We start from the raw sequence: 16,425 nt of genomic DNA, 5'->3' as shown, positions 1-16,425 counted from the left end.
ACTACACTATATATACCTAACATACCCCCGGATCAGCGCTCCGCGTCTCTGCTTCGAGGCCAAGTTCTAGGTCGAGCGTCCGCTCAAGGCAACTGTTCTCTCCGCGCGCCCGAAGCTTCCTCAGGTACGACAATGGCAATGTCTAGTGTGATGTATCTTTCATTATCAGGCGTCATGACTTTGCGAAGATGATTCAATTGTGTCTTTTGGCGCTGCGGTGTACTTGACGGAGCCGGTGCGGTCGATGTACCTGCCTCAGGGACATTCCATCGTTCAACTTCTTCTCACTGGTGCTGCACATGCGACGAGCTATGGGATTCAAGAGGCCTCTACCTAGGAGACCGGGTTCTAGCTGCCAGTCGTGTTGTCCGGTGCTATAAGACCTCAGCATGCGCAAGTCTGCCCTCCTCACTCCCACACTTCGATCTTCGCATACCATCTACTACACGCGCACAATGCTGATTTCCTACCAAATCGGTGTATGTGCACCTATGATACTGGCAGCATTCGGTCTGGGGGCAGCCGCCTCTCCAGCTACGCCCGCGGCCCAGGGCATCACCACTTTGAGCGACGCGGACATTGCGGCCTTCCTGCCCTACACGCACTTCGCAGCGGTCGGCTACTGCCGTCCGTCTGCAACCTTGACATGGAGCTGCGGCGCCAACTGCGAGGCGAACCCGTCTTTCGTCCCCATCGCGGCCGGAGGGGACGGTGACACGACGCAGTTCTGTGAGTGCATCCCCGCGGGCCTCGTGTTATGAAAAACCCCGACGCTAACTTGAATGTCCTCCCTCGCCGCCCAGGGTATGTCGGGTTCAACCCTCCGTCAGGCGAAATTATCGTCTCCCACCAAGGAACGAATTTCTCCGAAATGTACGCGGTTTCCGCTCTGTGCGCCTGCAGCGTGCGCTCACTCGTATTAGTGACCCAATCCTCGCAAACATCGACATCATCCTCCAAGGTCTTTCCAACATCCTCTTTCCCGGCACCCCTGCAGGCGTTGAAACCCACATGGGCTTCACCATATCCCAGCAGAAGTTAGTCATCTCCGTGCATTCGCATCAGCCCCCCTTGCCTAACAGAGGTTGACATAAACAGGACTGCGGCGGATATTCTGCAGGCCGTGCAGACGGGCCTCACCAAGTTCAATGCGAACAAAATCACTATCGCTGCGCATTCGCTGGGTAAGCATCTTGCGTGGCTACTACTGATGCTCAGAATAAACACTCACGCATACGTACACAGGCGCAGCCATGGGCCTCCTTGACGCCATGTTCTTCCGTCTGAACGTCGCGTCGGACGTAGCAATCCGGTTCATCGGGTACGCGCTTCCGCGCGTCGGTAACCAGGCGTTCGCGGACTTCGTCGACGGCTCCGGCGTGCAGGTGCAGCACATCAATAACATGGAGGACCTCGTTCCTATCCTGCCCGGCCGCTTCCTGGGGTACCACCACCCGTCGGGCGAGCTTCATATCCTGGACTCGGGCAGCTGGGTGTCGTGTCCAGGTGCGTGAGGCTTCTGATGAACTCGCGGGACGAGAAGCTGAGCGAGCGGTATGCACAGGCCAAGATAACCCGAGCACCGAGTGCTCCACTGGAGACGTGCCCACTATTTTCCAAGGAAACCCGAATAATCACAACGGCCCATACCAGGGCATCGATTTTGGCAAGTGTGAGTAGCGGGCCTCTTCTGACTGCGTATGATGTCGGGGTGTGTGCATGCGTTTCACTGGGTTCAATGATGTGGATCGTGTAAGATTATACAAATTTGGCATCTTGATTACAAGAACCGCGCCTATCTGGAAGCGTGCTTGAATAATTTCTAGTCTCTCGAGGCACATCACTGAGGTGGTACCTACAAGTGCGTAGATGTGTCTCGGCTGGCAGTAAGTAGCTTGATCGTGCAACGTCGTGAGTAGTGTAAGCTCACTTTAAAGTCGACGCATTCATGTGATGGTCCTCCTCCCTAGACCTCGACAAAATTAATTTTCGTTTGCTTAGGGGAGACAAAGTCGACGGCGTCGAACATATTCAAGTTCAAGGAGTCCCCGACTCACGCCTATTCCGGCGCCTGAGAGCTATCCAAAGAAGGTTAAAATCCCGCTACTCCGCTGTGGCTGATGTATTCTGCGGAGGCATTTGCGGGACTTTCGTGCTCTGCCAGCACCACCTCCTGCTCCCCCATGATTACACACGTCGTCGCGGTAGGAGCATGCATATGATGACCCCCGGTAGTGACTTCAACGTACAGACTGTGCATATCGAATAGGTACAGGTGGGGCATCGGATGGTGAGTAACATGCATAGCCATAGTCGCTCACGCTGTCTGAATCCTATCAGGTTCTATGGTTCTCATCATGCGCAGGCTGCATTCTCTGTCCCTGGTTATAGCTGGCCTACACCCGGCAAAACGCTCCGGGTCTGCGCTCGGCCAAGTCTTTGGTCATTCGTCCACTCCGGACAGATGTTCTTTTTCATAATGCGATCCTTCTGGCCGTGCTATCCACGCCCGTCACCGGGAATACCGCAGGTGAAATGATACCGACGCCCAATCTGATGCACCTCCGGCTAGCAGGCGCCACGACTTTGTCTAGGCGATCCAATCCTGTCTTCAGGCTGTGCGGTGCACTTGACGGAGCCGCCCTCCGCACGTTCACGTTTAGCGTGCCTGCTTCAGGGGTGCTACATTGCCAGCCTTCGTTCAATTGGTGCTGCACATGCAACCAGCCATCTCCGTCGAGGCACCTGCTTCCAGGCAAGCCACTGCCGGCGCTATAAGGCCTCATCTTGCAGTCCGCTAGTATGTTCTCTACCGCCACACAACCTGAACGATATCACTCGCTGCCCGCTTCGCGCGCATGATGCTGGCCTCCTTCGTGTTTAGCGGATTTGTGCCGTTTCTTCTGGCAGCATTCGGCCGGGGGGCGGCTGCATCCCCAATTGCCCCCGCGGCTCAGAGCATCACTCCTCTGAGCGGTGCGGATATTGCGGCCTTCCTACCGTACACTCACTTTGCGGCAGTCGGATACTGCCCTCCTTCTATCGCCCTAGCCTGGAGCTGCGGTGCTAACTGCGAAGCGAATCCGTCGTTCATCCCTATCGCTGCTGGAGGTGACGGTAACAAGGTCCAATTTTGTGAGTACTTCTCCGCCTTCACGCCGTACATAGTGCGCGCGTAGCCCGCTCACATGCTTCCGCGCGGCTTAGGGTATGTCGGGTTCAACCCTCCGTCGGGCGAAATAATTGTCTCCCACCAAGGGACCAACTTCTCTGAAATGTAGGCCGTTTCCGTCTCGCACTGCTGTAGCGCGTGCTTACTGGCGTATGCATCAGTGACCCTGTCCTCACCGACGTCGACATCATTCTTGAGAGTGTATCCAGCGCTCTCTTCCCCGGCGCCCCTGCAGGCATCCAGACACACATGGGCTTCACCGCGTCTCAGCAGAAGTTAGTCTCACCCAGGGCATTTGCATCAGCACAGCTTGTCTGACCTGTACACAGGACCGCGGCGGATATCCTGCAAGCCGTACAGACAGGGCTCTCCAAGTTCGGCCCGAAGAAGGTCACCGTTGCAGCGCACTCGCTCGGTGAGCGGCCCTCATACCGACTTAGTCTGCACACCTGCTGATCCAGATGGGTACAGGCGCGGCGGTCGGCATCCTCGATGCAATGTTCTTACACCTGCAAGTCCCGTCGGACGTGGCTGTGCGATTCGTCGGATACGCGCTTCCGCGCGTCGGGAACCAGGCGTTCGCGAACTTCGTCGACGGCTCGGGGGTGCAAGTGCAACACATCAACAACATGGAGGACCTCGTGCCCATACTGCCTGGCCGCTTCCTGGGGTATCACCACCCGTCGGGCGAAATCCACATCCAGGATTCTGGCACCTGGGTGTCTTGTCCAGGTACGATGCTCCACGTCGTTTGTATTCGAATCCCAGGCTGATGACTCGTGTACACAGGTCAAGACAACCCAAGCACTCAGTGCAGCACAGGCGACGTGCCCACCATCTTCCAGGGCAACCCGGACAACCACAACGGCCCATATCAGGGCATTGAGATGGGCGAGTGTCAGTAGTGGGCCTCTGTGCATGACGTGCATGCATTTCACCGGCATATGACTGCTGGGTAAGACATTGGTATATGGACTATGTAACTTGCTTATTGGATGGACATTAGTGAATTTAATCTACCAGTATCTCTCTGTTCGGCCACATAGGAACAATGAGGCATATTCTCACAGGATCTCAGGTCCGGGTTCCTGGCCGTATGAGAGCATTCGCACCTTACCGCGAGGGTGCTGGAGTGATCCCATATCTCTCTCGGAAAAGTCCATAACAATATCGAGGTAGTGGCGAACGTGCGTAGAATGTGTCTCGCTCCTGCGGCTGTAGTACCATGCGACGTCGAGGCTGGTCTTGTGCGAATCTCTGTAGCGCCGGCTGCTCTTCGTCTTCTGCCACAATCATGATTCGCGCAGGGATTCTCGCTTCATGCATTTACCATCTGTCAAGGACTATGCGGATGCTATTACACCGCCTGCCTCTAGTAGCAGTGACGCTGAATCCGCGCGGCGTTCAGCTGGGCGGCGATTGGTTGCAGTATAATAGGAGCTGCCGCGCACAAGCTTGTACTCGGAACCCGAAAGCCTGGAATGCTGTCACCCGAAACTCTATTGGACCGTTCTGACGCTGTGCCTGCCCATCACCCTACGGAACTGTGCGTTTTCGCGCTCTTGCCTCGACCCACGACAGACCTCTCGTGGCTCAACGAACAGTCCTCCATCCCCAACGACACGAACACGCGTTGTGATTGCCAGTTCTACGATTATGGCGTCAAGGCCCTCAACGAAAGCCTACAAGGAAGAATGGCTCCCTGGATACGACGGCACGCAATTCTACACGCGTACCTATGTGGCCGACACGCCTCGCGCGGTGCTCCTCTACGTGCACGGCTTCTCTGAGCACATCGCCCGGTACGAATGGGCACATAGCCGATGCGCCTCCGAGGGGATTGCCGTCTTTGCGTTTGACCAGCGCGGCTTCGGGCGCACCGCGCTGGATGCGGCACACAGGAGCAGGAAGAGCTCGTACGGGAGAACGAACCTCCACGACCAGCTTAGCGACATCGAGTGGTGGCTCAAGCGTCTGCACAAGGAGTACCCTGGCTTGCCACTGTTCACGATGGGGCACTCTATGGCAAGTGCCATGCACTCTGAGCTACGTAACTACGAGCTGACCGGGCCCCTCTTCTAGGGCGGGGCGCTTATACTCGCGTTCGCGACGCGGACCTCTCCGCCACCGTCACAGGAGTCCATCGCACTCTTGTCTGGTGTCATTCCCTCGAGCACGCTGTTGTTACAGTTTGTTTCGACGTCGCGATCTCTCCGGGTTGCTGCGGAAACGCTGAGCCTGATTCTTCCGAACCTGCTGTTCGATGCCTCCTTGCCGAACGACGTAAGCCTCGGCTCATCTTACTCTGCAATGCTCACTCCTCGTCACTTATACTCATGACTCGGTTTCATTTGCCCATAGTACCTCTCGCACGACCCGGCAGTGAAGGCGGCATTAGAGACGGATCCAATGATCATACAAAAAGGCTCATTAAGATGTCTCTCAGATACTCTGAACAACGTACGGGCCCTGCACCTGCACCGCCTCACGAGGTGCCGCGGAAGTGCTGATATAAATTTCCCAGGGCGAGCGGTTGTATAAGCACGAATACAAGAACTGGCCGAAGACCCTACCTGTCTGTCCCTTTCTCTATCTGTTTGTGAGGGCAACGCATGCGACTGATGCGCTATATTCGCCAGGTACTCTTCATGCATGGCACCGCGGATAGGGTGAGGATATCAGCGACTCAAGCAGCGCTTTCATTTCTGACGTGCTCTTATACAGGTGACTTCTTTCAAAGCTGCACAAGAGTTCTACGAGAACATCCCTGCCGAGGACAAGCAGTTCAATGCTATCGAGGTACGCACTCCGTGTGCATCACCATACTTGTACCTCATGTTCTCGCAGGACGGGTACCACGAACTGGTGCACGAGCCGAATGGCGTCAAAGAGAAGTACATGGACGACTGCATCGCTTGGATGCTCGAGCGCTCCAAACGCGCGTCGCAACCTGAAACTCCCTCAGCGCAGGATGCTGCTGCGGAAGCAGAATCTGCAGTGCCTTAGGATACCGGTGTGGGGGCGTATGGCATATCTGCCGAGGACAGAGATTACGGCCGTCTCGGTGTGTGAGACGAGGCGGCCTCGCGCGGGTTCTGTGCTTCTCGTTCACAGCCTGCTAATTGTATTGGGTGTCTGTGTTTTTCGCATGTCCTATAGAGTTTGTTGAAATATCGTAGTCGAATTACGAACTGTCAGCATCAAGCTACGAATACGACGGAGCTTGTAGCTCCGCGGAGGCTGATGCGTCGTAATGTAGACCGCAGCGACTCCATGACTGAGGTGGTAGTGTGTCTAATCGTACTCTCACCGCGACTACTTACTTCCATTTTACACTATATCCATCTGCGCTCCGCAGTGATGAGCAACATGATGGCGGCGGAAGGCACATCTCCGGCGGCATTCCTGGGCGGGATGTCGTAGTGGTACTGACTGCTGCCTTCTCCGAGCGGCCGCCGACGTTACGTGCAGGAGCCAAGGGGCTCGAAGCTTCTAAGCCCTGCTCTTCCCCGCCGCTAGCATCTTCTTCCCACTAAACTTGCAGGTACCGTCAAGTGCATAATGAAAGAAGCGACCTCGAACGCGTGCGAGCACGGCCATCTCCCGGCGGCACAATACATTGAACTAGGGCTACTTGGATTCGAGTTCTCATGATCGATGGTTCCGACGCGGAAGAAAGCCGGTTCGAATATGGGGGCCGCTGTCGTTGCGCTAGATGACAGGCAGTCCAGTGGAACGACACCGAGTCGTCGGCGATATATACAACAGGCCTAGTAGAGTTACAACAACTTAGAGCAACATGAAAAACATCCAAACGATCAAACAAGCGGTCAAGAACGACAGTCCACATACAGAGCCCTGCAGTTCTTCGAGACAACGATACATATCGAACGTATGTCTAGCCAGCGGTGCGCCCGGATGCACTGGCAGGGCATAAATAGCACACCTTCGATGATCCCGAGCACTACCACCACGACTCCGCGCGCCGAGAAGCAGCGCCCCTATCAAACGCTGCCATGTACGTGATTAGCACCTAAACTATCAGGCCCCCGGCGGAATAACACAGGCACCCACCTCTCGTACTTCGTCGCCGAGGTCGACAGCGAGTCCTGTCGCAGCGCGGTTCAGCGCAGTCCCTTGGCCGAAATGCGAAAACACTCACCGACACAACGAAGCGGTCCATCGCGATGTGCACCGCGGCGTGCGGCGACGCGACGCGCGGACGGCTTGAGCCCGAGCCCGCGCTCGACGGTGGCAACTTGAGCGTCTCGTGGTCGGACGGGCCCTGGCCGCTGCCATCGCCCATCAGCCCGAGCACGTAGTCGCGGCTGTTCAGTCTGCGGAGGCAAAGATCGCAGTAGGGGCCACAAAAGCGTGGTGGTGAGCGGTGATTCGCCTTCGAGTTGAGATGATCGACTGCAGACGTACGACGTCAGAAGAGAGTTGGCGTATACTGCGGGTGGCGATCAGTCATCCACACAAGCGCGCGCGAAGGGACGGGAGCGGGAGTACGTACGTTTGCCGAGCATGAAGTTGAAGAAGAGGACGTAAAGATTGTCGTGCGCGGTAACGTACTGTAAAACTCGATCATTGAGTTTTATCATGCGACCATAAAGACAATCCAAACGCACAGCGATAAGATCCGCAACGTTGAAAAGTCTGCAGCGTGCCGTAGGTGGAAAATGTTTAGTTAGTGGTTGTGTTGGGTACGTACAGTAGCGGCGCCTTACGTAGTGAGCATCCCGGTAGTGACTGTGAGTGCGATGAGCTTCGTGATGATATCGTTGGACCTTGAAGATCCCGTTAGCGTCGCAGACGTAACCGGCGGTTGGGTGGGCACGGCCCAGTGCTTACTTGCGCAGGCCAGTGCGGCGTCTGTGAAGGTAGTACGCGAGCGAGAACGAGATCATAGCCTCGGTGGTGACGGAGATACAAAGGCCTGCGATTCCTTGCGTCTGTGCCAAATACAGCTGGTAAGTCGCGAGCTCTCGATATTATAATTTGTGGGATTTACCCGGAGGATCGTCTCCGCCGCGAAAATGTTGTTGTACTGGAACCTGTAGTCGGTAGTAATCAGGATCACAAAGATGAATACGAGCGCATGCGCGAGCTCACCCGCGGATAGCGTATGCTGCACTCGGACGATGACGTTAGAGACAACGAGGTTTCACTCGGGCAAAGTAAGCTACGAAGACTTACCGAGGTTCGTTCCTAGGCATTGAATGTAGGTTCAGCCTGGATGAAACATGACAGTGCAGCATATATGTCGCGTACCGAAGTTTCCGATAGACAGGGTAGCCTAGAGCACGGTTAGCATCGGATGCATGGGTATGATGAAACAGTTGGTTGCTCACCGCGATGGCAGTCAGGTAGTACCGCGTGCTCACTGGAAGAAAGGCACGATGTTAGTATAGTAGATGGTGCTGAATTGTGCTATGGAGCGTACGTTTCCATAGACGGAATGTCAGAAATCTAGACATAGTTCAGTCACAGTCCTGTCTATCTCCAGGAATTGGAACTCACCCGTTGAGGATGAGGGCAAGAATCGCCTGCGTTTAAGTCATTAGCACCGATCAAAACAAGGACAATGATGAATGTTCACATTCAGTACAACTTCGGTCTGCACAGAAACCCCAAAGACAATCAGGGCCCGCACGTAAGTATATATAATTGAGGGCCTACCGGGATGCTCCTAGAAACACGTTTCGTGAACCCCGTGCAGAGATAAATGTCAAAGGAGCGTTAGACGTACCACACTAAATTTATCACCTTGAAAGGGTTGGCAAAGTCTAGGACGAGATAGTTGTACACGGCATGGATAACAACCGCCTGGTGAGCACTGTCAAAAGCGCTGAAATTTTATCTTGAGAAAATATACGTGGAAAAGAGGGCAGAGTATGGATACTAACAGCAGTGCTGCGACCTACGGAAGCGGGAAATACGCATGTGAGCTTAGCGTTACCGAACGGAAAGACGATTAGAGGTACCAGACTCCACAATAGCCAGCCATCGTTCTTCGCTTTCGCTGAGCGATAGTAAGTAAACGTCTGTAGGCACGTCACGCCGTAAAGCCTGTTGCGACAAATGATGAGCAACATATAAGCGATCTGTTTTAAAACGCTGAGCGCACATCGACGACACGCAGACACCGATAAACGTAACCCCCAGCGTACCGCCGAGACTGATCTCCTTGAATATCGAGGTGGCCATTTCAGTCGTCTAGTGTATACCGGAGGTCCCGAGAAAAAGGTTCCGAAGGAGAGAGGACGGGTGTCCAGCGCGAGGCAGGGCTTGAGTACTGAGTATTTATACGCCGTATACAGGTCCAATTTGCGCCTCCTACGAAACAAAGTTTCACGAACGCGTTCGAATAGACGCACAGGCACCTACGCCCTACAATACGCCATTTGTGCCTTCTCAGGGCGCCGAAGCGAACTGCTATAGATGTCGGCGTGTTGAAGGGACGTGAAGCTGTCGAAATGTATCAACGTGAGATGTGCAAGATGCGCCCGGAAAATGATGAATGCTCAGATCAACGTAAGAGCGCCACTGACAATGGAGGAATACCTACTAGAACCTCCGCCGCGGGGCGCCGCATTGCATCGCATGTGGTTGGGGCGCAGTCGGGATCCCCATAACGCACTGTTACCAGGGTTCTCTTTGGATGTCGACTAGTTTCATTGCCGAGGAAAATGCTTATGACAGTTTAGAAGGTTCAGCCATTCCCATATAGTTCGTTCATGGGTCGAACACTGAACATGACCTGACACGTTGTCGCGCCCGAGTATCCAGGAAGGGAGATACAGTACCCTGAAAACCATAAAAATCAGCTGGCGTAACGTCGTCGCGAAACAAGCCTCGGATCTGCCTGTCCGTCGTTAAAGTCAGAGACTGATTAGATGTGCACTGGTAGACACTAAAGGCTATGCAGATGTCAATCCATGATGACAGAATAGGGAAATCCAGCCTCGCGTGCAAGCCGTGTGGGACGCTCAGGGAAGGCAGGGTCAATTCGGGAGACTGATCATCCTTCGCTCAGGATGTCGCTCCCATGGCTGTCTCGGCAGGTGACGTTGAGCCACGCCTATGATGCCGTACTCCCGCAAGAAGCTGCACAATCTGCCTTCCAAGGAGCTTCCGGGCTAGCGTGCCCTACTCGTGTGGTAGTACGCTGACCGTCCGAGTGTGACCGGAGAAGCCGGTTCCTCGATATCAATCCATGGTGGAGAATCGTTTGGTGATCCTGTGTGATCCACATACGGAGGATTGTGATGGCTAGTACACTTCGTCCAGGTAGAGGCCACATGAAGTGCGTAGCGTTCTTTGCAATGTGCGGGGCCAAGCTGGTTGAACGTATAAACGCTCGGTTAAGCGCAGCAGCATCTGTGAGATACTCCGAAGAAGAAGCGATTCACAGATTGATACACCGAGTTGTACGACTATATATGCATGTCCAAATGTCAGGCCGCCCTTGCGCTGCGGCCGTGGGCTGTACGAGAGGGACTGGCCGAGAGCGGGACACTTTTGTGGGTCTCTCAGCTTGGTCCACTGAGCGGCGCTCGTGAGCCGTGGCATGAAGCCGTTCCGCTGAGAAACCTCTTGATGACCGTGCGAGTACTCAAGAATCCGAGGTTCCGAGTTTGAACAGACAAGCCTCGCCTCCGTGCCGGCGGGATGCAAAAGAGAGCCAAGGTGGTGGGAGAGCGTTTGCGTCGGTCGGCTCGGCAACTCGGCACAGCCACGCGAATGGTTGCTCGCTGCTGGCAGCCGCCGGCCTCGGACCTTCCGAGCCTTCCCATCGCTACCAGCGACGACCGACGATGGCATCCTTGACTCTCTATCGTGTGGTCGTCTCGTATAACAACATACCTGCGCGCGGCCAAGTCTCAGCGAAGGAAGCCACGTCCGTCCGGCGGCGACTCCGCAAGCGCTCGATTCCAAAAATTCATCCTTCCGAGTTCCTTGATGATGGTAGACGCACTGGTCTGTGATATCTCGCATGCCTCCATACTCGGGCGAACACTTCGAATTCCCATCCAGTGTCAACAGATATGCCACTTCTAGGTGCCTCTCAGCGGTGTGCTTGCTGACTCCACCTTGGTCGACGTTGGGGTGGACCAGGACTCAGCCAGCCGTATCGATCAGCTCCGACAGAAGCAAGAACCCACGGGAAGTGCCCAGGTTCACGGCGTATTGCCCTGACTTCTAAGTTCTGTCTTCGGTGACAGATTGAGATACCGCCCCCAGTCCCCGGCGGCCTCAGCCCACACGCATGCAAGTGAAGATATTCGAGCAGAGATGCCGCCGCACCTCGCCTTATCCCCGCCCTTGACACGCCACGCCTGCGCACGCCCTCGAACCCAGGTCTTGCGCAGACTGGAGGTCTAGCTCATCCTTCTCTCCGGAGTACCCCTCAAGTCTTGCCGATCCTCTAGGGCTTGACTCGACACAAGCAGAGGGAGACACCTCAACCATGGAGTCACAGACTACTGTGTAAGTTGCTCGCTAGCGGAGTCGTTTGTCTATTGGATAAGCTGATTTGTGACAAACGCGTCGTAGGGCTCCCAATGTCGTCTACAAGCGTGGATATGCCTTCTGGATGGTCTACATATCGAACTTGGTGGTGGACATGCTGACCGCTCTGGATCTCGTGAGTTTCAATCCTTCATTACGCCGTATCGAGTCACCAAACGTGGTATTTCAGACAGCGATCACTACGGCTCTGCCTACCATCGTTGGACACCTCCACGGTAGTGACTTTGTCTGGGCCGGCAGCGCGTATACCATCGCATCGACCGCGGTTATTCCACTTGTCGGCAACCTCGTATCTGGGTTCGGACGCAAGCCTGTCCTGCTCACGTTCATCCTGGTATTTGCGGTCGGCTCCGCGGTTTGTGGTTCTGCACAGAACATGAACATGCTCATCGCAGGGAGAGGTGCGTTCGCTAGTCGTTACCTCTCCTTTCCATCTGACTAACAATTCTTCTCGCATGGACAGCTATCCAAGGCTTCGGCGGAGGAGGGTGTATCTCCATCACAGAAATCATATACGCGGATATGGTTCCACTCCCCGAGCGAGGGAAATTCCAGGGCATTGTCGCCACGTACGTCCAGTCCATTTGGCTCGTGTTGTGGCACTGGTCGAGACTTATCTATATTTGCATGCAATCAAGCGTCTGGGCACTTGCATGGTGAGCGGAATTTAGGCACCCATGCTTTCATTATACTTACTAGACTCTCAATAGCGCTATGGGCCCATTGATAGGCGGCGCAATAGCAAACTCGGGAGCATGGCGCTGGCTGTTCTTCCTCAACCTACCTCTCTGCGGGATCGCCTTCCCTCTCACTTTCATCTTCCTGCAAGTGAACACACCCAAGACTGAGCTGCGCGAGAAGCTGGCCCAAATTGACTGGCTGTAAGTGTACAAAGGCGTTACTGTTCAGAGCCGTGGAGCTGACACGTCTTTGGTTCTACAGCGGAGTTGGATTGATCACTGGGAGCACTGTCTCTATCCTCCTAGCGATTACATGGGGAGGCCTACGTTTCCCCTGGACGTCTTTTCACGTGCTCGTCCCGCTCGTCATCGGGGGGATTGGCCTTGTAACCTTCTTCGTTACGCAATACTTCTGGTTGAAGGGACCCACGGTAAACTCCCGACTTTGATTGTTGTCGTACTCTCAACTAATCGGAATGGCAGATCCCGAGATACTTTTTCACGAATCGCACGACGCTGAGCGGGTGAGCCGTCCCACTCGAGTCGTAGCAAACGAACTTTGAGCTGAATTTTTACTTGCAGATTCCTCGGGACATTCTTCCACGGGATGGTCTCTATCGTCTCCCTCTGTGCGTGCATCTGTACTACTAGTACATACGCGCACCGCCAACTCACGCCACATATAGACTACCTCCCGGTGTACTTCCAAGCCTCGCAGCTGGCCACCGCGATCGGCTCCGGCGTCGACATGATCATCTTCTGCGTCATGATCCCCGTCTTCGCCATCGTCGGCGGCGTCTCCGTGCAGATCGTCGGCCGCTACCGCCCGCAGAACTACATCGGCTGGGCGTTCATGGTCGCCGGCTTCGGCATCCTCTCGCTCCTCGACGAGACCTCCTCGCGCGCGATGTACATTGGCTGCCAGGTCCCGCTCGCGATCGGGCTCGGCATCATCTGGGTCAGCACGCAGTTCGCCATCCTCGCGCCGCTCCCGTTCTCGAACAGCGCGCACGCGCTTGCGTTCTTCACCTTCTTCCGCTGCTTTGCACAGGTACGTCTGTCTCTGTCTCTCCCCCGCACCCATCCTGTGCGCATACGTGAGACGGCCCTGACTGACTTCTGTGCGCCCCACAGAGCTGGGGAATCGTCATCGGAGGCACGATCCTCCAAACCAAACTCCTCCAAACGCTCCCCGCCTCATTCACCGCCTCCCTCCCGAAGGGCGTCCAGATCGCATACGCCGTGATCCCAACAATCCCCTCGCTGCAAGAGCCGCAGCGCACAGAGGTGCGCGCCGCGTTCGCGCAGGCGACGCAGCTCATCTGGCGCGTCATGGCGGGGATTTCAGGCGCGGGGCTGCTCACGTGCCTGCTCATGCAGGAGGTCGAGCTCCGGAAGGACTCGCTTGACGAGAAGTGGGGGCTGAAGCAGGATGAGGAGGGCGAGAGGGCTGGCGGAGAGAAGAAGACGGCGGCTGCGTCTGACGTAGAGGTTCCGGTGGCAGAGGGATAGACTTGGGCTTCGTGTCTTGGATTGGGCATTGGGATATTGCGTAGACCGTGTGTATCATTATCGTAATGAAGGACACTACTATTGTGATGCTACGGAGTGCTTGCGTGCGACGAGCCGGGCGAACAAGCCAGGTGTAGCTTTCGAGACTTGCGAGTAGGTTTGTGCACACATACACATGGCAGACAGGCTGCTCTGCGAAAGATGTTACTTTGGGGTTTGTTAGTATTGTTGAGAGTGTTGTGTGCCCTCTCGTCTTGTGCCCATGATAATCAGCACCAGTTCCCGAGCACCGAATCATGTAAGGAGTTGGGGTCCATGGGCCTCTCGAACGTCTATGTCTCAACATGGTCGTGAAACACTACATACCCGCCAGTAGACCTCAGGTGCTACTGTAGATCCTCTGCACAGAAAATCATACGTCGCAGCTGATGAATGGTGTCCTGAAAATATATATATCCTAGTGCATTCCGACAACACGAGACCAACAAGGGCGTACGAAGTACAATAGCAAACACAAAACCAGAGTCCTTCCGGGCGGACCCGGTACCACAGGTGCGCGCATACAGCAAGCGGACCAAAGAACAAAGCGAGGGGGCCGAGGTGGCGGCGGAATGTACTCGCGAACGGGAACTCGAACTTCAAACGTTGGCGCGCACGTGCAGGTGCGCCTCGATCCAGGTGAAGTACTCCTCCAGGATCTTGTCCGGGATGTCGCCGGCCTCGTGGAGGAGGTCATGGAGGATGCCCTGTATGCGGGCAAGGAATAGTGAATGAGGTGCGTGAAGTTGCACGGGTTAGTGGGATAGGATGCGTACCTCGTACTCGATGAGCTTCTTGTCCTTGATGTCGAGCTTATTGTAGAACGCGACACCGGCTTTTGGGCAGTTGACCTGTGTGGGACTCGTGATGAGCTACGGTTTAGGACGGGAACTTACGCCGGTACCAACCTCATCTGCAGTTCCCCAAGCCATGAGGAGCTGAAAGACATAGCATGAGCACATATGAGATGCGTATGAACCTGTAAAAACGGACCGGCAACTCCTTGGGCCACCGCTTGTACCCCTCGTCAAGTAGCTCTTCGCCCTAACCAAACCAAGTTAGTACACACACAGCGCGGGCAGATAAAAGTGCATACCTGTGTCAGCATATTATCCAGGCCGCGCGCCGTCCCCCGAGGCATGCGCAGCGTGTCCTTCTCGAGCGCCTCAACCACCGCAGGATTGCGCGAGAATCGCTAGATAGCTTCGTCAGCCGCATACACGGAGGCGCGCGAGTAGCGAGGAAGGCTCACCTCTGCAGGCATAGGGGCGGGGAAGGGAGTCGAAGGCGCGACCTTTCCAAGACCCCGCGCGATCAGCCGCAGGACCTTCGCGGCGGGGTAGGTGAGATGAACGAGCGGGCCTTGCGCGATAATGCCAGACACGAGCGCGACAGTGTCAGACGAGGGGGGCGCGTGCGGGCGCGTCGGGAACGCCATGGTCATCCCACCCCCCTGCGCCACATACGCCTCAGTGAGTGCTCTGTGCACACTCCCGCACGGGCAGCATGCTCACCGCAGAGTAGCCCATGACGAAGATCGGGGTCTTCGGCATCGTGCGCGCGACGTGCTTGACCCACCACTCGAGGTCGGACAGCTCGAGCGGGCGGCTCGTCTTGCCGTAGTATTCGTCCGCGCTGCGGTGCGTCTCGTCGAGCGCGGTGCGCCCGAAGCCGCGCATGTCGTACGCGAAGACGGCGATGCCGCGCTGGGCGAAGCGCGGGTGCACGTCCTCGTAGCGGCCGATGTGGTCCGCGAAGCCGTGGACGAAGACGAGGACGGCCTTGGTGGGGCCGACGGCCGGGTAGGTGCGCGTGTAGAAGTGGTGGCCGTCGAAGCCGTCGATCCAAGCCTCGGTGAACTGTGCGGTGGCCATGTCGTCGAGACTCGACAGGTGGGCGGCAGCGAGCGTAGAGCTAGGTGAGGCAGACGAGGACGTCGAGAGCGGTCAGAGACAAGGACTCGGACGCCGCAGAGGAGAGGAGAGCGCTGAACAAGGTTTGCGAGCTTATGTAGGTGTGCATGCTGCCGAGGAGAGCCCGCACATGATAAGTAGAAGACTGCCGTGACAAGGAGTGGGCAGAGACAGACGGACAGAGGACGGCCAGTGCGCAGTGTGAAACAGCGCTCAGGGGACCGATTACGACACTTGATGGAACCCGTCATGGCCACCTTTGGCAGGCGGTCATGCCCTGATAGTACATGTTCTGTGTGTGTGCGTCCTGGCAGCACGCCGCGAGCGATGCCATCCAGAGAAGCGGAAGAGCAGTGTGCAGCCGTCTCCGAAGTGCCGATATCGAGGGCAGACTCTGGCCTGGGAAAGCCGACGGAGGACCCCGGAGACCCCTCCCAGGCAGGATCTCCCGGTAAGTGCAAGAAGGCTGCGGCACTCGAGCTCACCCCCATAGTTCTCCGCTCTCCCGACAACCGCGGGCGTCCCCAGCAGCGTTAACTTGAGTTCAAAGAACACACCATCCAGCTTCTCTGAT

General features: G+C 56.0%; 5 protein-coding genes across 5 annotated transcripts; 3 read left to right on the top strand and 2 right to left on the bottom strand.

Moving 5' to 3' along the window:
- Positions 1-491: 491 nt before the first annotated feature.
- Positions 492-4,077, top strand: TRAVEDRAFT_126145 (lipase; the record flags this gene model as incomplete). Its single annotated transcript, XM_008041708.1, has 6 exons — positions 492-729; positions 3,208-3,277; positions 3,334-3,447; positions 3,502-3,587; positions 3,644-3,904; positions 3,962-4,077. The coding sequence occupies 6 exons, from the start codon at positions 492-494 to the stop codon at positions 4,075-4,077; spliced, it is 885 nt and encodes a 294-aa protein (XP_008039899.1).
- A 718-nt stretch (positions 4,078-4,795) lies between these two features.
- TRAVEDRAFT_72826 (lysophospholipase) lies at positions 4,796-6,178 on the top strand (the record flags this gene model as incomplete). Its single annotated transcript, XM_008041707.1, has 7 exons — positions 4,796-5,197; positions 5,255-5,455; positions 5,534-5,632; positions 5,697-5,747; positions 5,812-5,841; positions 5,897-5,971; positions 6,020-6,178. The coding sequence occupies exons 1-7, from the start codon at positions 4,829-4,831 to the stop codon at positions 6,176-6,178; spliced, it is 984 nt and encodes a 327-aa protein (XP_008039898.1). The 5' UTR covers positions 4,796-4,828.
- Positions 6,179-6,904: 726 nt separating this feature from the next.
- On the bottom strand, positions 6,905-9,415 carry TRAVEDRAFT_29797 (uncharacterized protein). Its single transcript, XM_008040982.1, has 21 exons — positions 9,303-9,415; positions 9,160-9,244; positions 9,082-9,095; positions 8,925-9,023; positions 8,855-8,864; positions 8,775-8,792; positions 8,696-8,721; positions 8,619-8,644; positions 8,527-8,558; positions 8,442-8,471; positions 8,397-8,403; positions 8,288-8,303; positions 8,187-8,229; positions 8,027-8,127; positions 7,903-7,962; positions 7,804-7,831; positions 7,689-7,746; positions 7,601-7,625; positions 7,335-7,509; positions 7,247-7,281; positions 6,905-7,183 (listed from the first exon to the last, which is right to left on the bottom strand). Exons 1-21 carry the CDS (start codon positions 9,380-9,382, stop codon positions 7,177-7,179), a joined length of 975 nt encoding a protein of 324 aa, XP_008039173.1. The 5' UTR covers positions 9,383-9,415; the 3' UTR covers positions 6,905-7,176.
- A 1,782-nt stretch (positions 9,416-11,197) lies between these two features.
- On the top strand, positions 11,198-13,960 carry TRAVEDRAFT_72824 (iron permease). The gene is made up of 11 exons (XM_008041706.1): positions 11,198-11,665; positions 11,732-11,822; positions 11,877-12,108; positions 12,171-12,276; positions 12,346-12,363; positions 12,418-12,588; positions 12,650-12,818; positions 12,871-12,911; positions 12,970-13,016; positions 13,074-13,438; positions 13,522-13,960. Exons 1-11 carry the CDS (start codon positions 11,646-11,648, stop codon positions 13,897-13,899), a joined length of 1,638 nt encoding a protein of 545 aa, XP_008039897.1. The 5' UTR covers positions 11,198-11,645; the 3' UTR covers positions 13,900-13,960.
- A 376-nt stretch (positions 13,961-14,336) lies between these two features.
- Positions 14,337-15,902, bottom strand: TRAVEDRAFT_169905 (lysophospholipase). Its single transcript, XM_008041705.1, has 7 exons — positions 15,453-15,902; positions 15,191-15,391; positions 15,035-15,133; positions 14,932-14,982; positions 14,847-14,876; positions 14,715-14,789; positions 14,337-14,645 (listed from the first exon to the last, which is right to left on the bottom strand). The coding sequence occupies exons 1-7, from the start codon at positions 15,810-15,812 to the stop codon at positions 14,538-14,540; spliced, it is 924 nt and encodes a 307-aa protein (XP_008039896.1). The 5' UTR covers positions 15,813-15,902; the 3' UTR covers positions 14,337-14,537.
- Positions 15,903-16,425: the final 523 nt, after the last annotated feature.

Source organism: Trametes versicolor, assembly GCF_000271585.1.
Source record: "Trametes versicolor FP-101664 SS1 unplaced genomic scaffold TRAVEscaffold_7, whole genome shotgun sequence".
NCBI lineage: Eukaryota > Fungi > Basidiomycota > Agaricomycetes > Polyporales > Polyporaceae > Trametes > Trametes versicolor.
Note: the sequence above shows the minus strand (reverse complement) of the source record. Positions and strands in the feature narration are given on the sequence as shown.

Coding starts and splice junctions, on each gene's coding strand:
- TRAVEDRAFT_29797 (XM_008040982.1), bottom strand. CDS start 9,382: ATGGCCACCTCGATATTCAAGGAGATCAGTCTCGGCGGTACGCTGGGG. Junction 8,645..8,695: donor CTTGCCCTCATCCTCAACGG/GTGAGTTCCAAT, acceptor AACTATGTCTAG/ATTTCTGACATTCCGTCTAT. Junction 7,832..7,902: donor ACTACCGGGATGCTCACTAC/GTAAGGCGCCGC, acceptor GGCACGCTGCAG/ACTTTTCAACGTTGCGGATC.
- TRAVEDRAFT_72824 (XM_008041706.1), top strand. CDS start 11,646: ATGGAGTCACAGACTACTGT. Junction 12,819..12,870: donor TCTGGTTGAAGGGACCCACG/GTAAACTCCCGA, acceptor TCGGAATGGCAG/ATCCCGAGATACTTTTTCAC. Junction 12,912..12,969: donor AATCGCACGACGCTGAGCGG/GTGAGCCGTCCC, acceptor TTTTACTTGCAG/ATTCCTCGGGACATTCTTCC.
- TRAVEDRAFT_169905 (XM_008041705.1), bottom strand. CDS start 15,812: ATGGCCACCGCACAGTTCACCGAGGCTTGGATCGACGGCTTCGACGGC. Junction 15,392..15,452: donor TCGTCATGGGCTACTCTGCG/GTGAGCATGCTG, acceptor TATGTGGCGCAG/GGGGGTGGGATGACCATGGC. Junction 14,646..14,714: donor AGAAGCTCATCGAGTACGAG/GTACGCATCCTA, acceptor GCCCGCATACAG/GGCATCCTCCATGACCTCCT.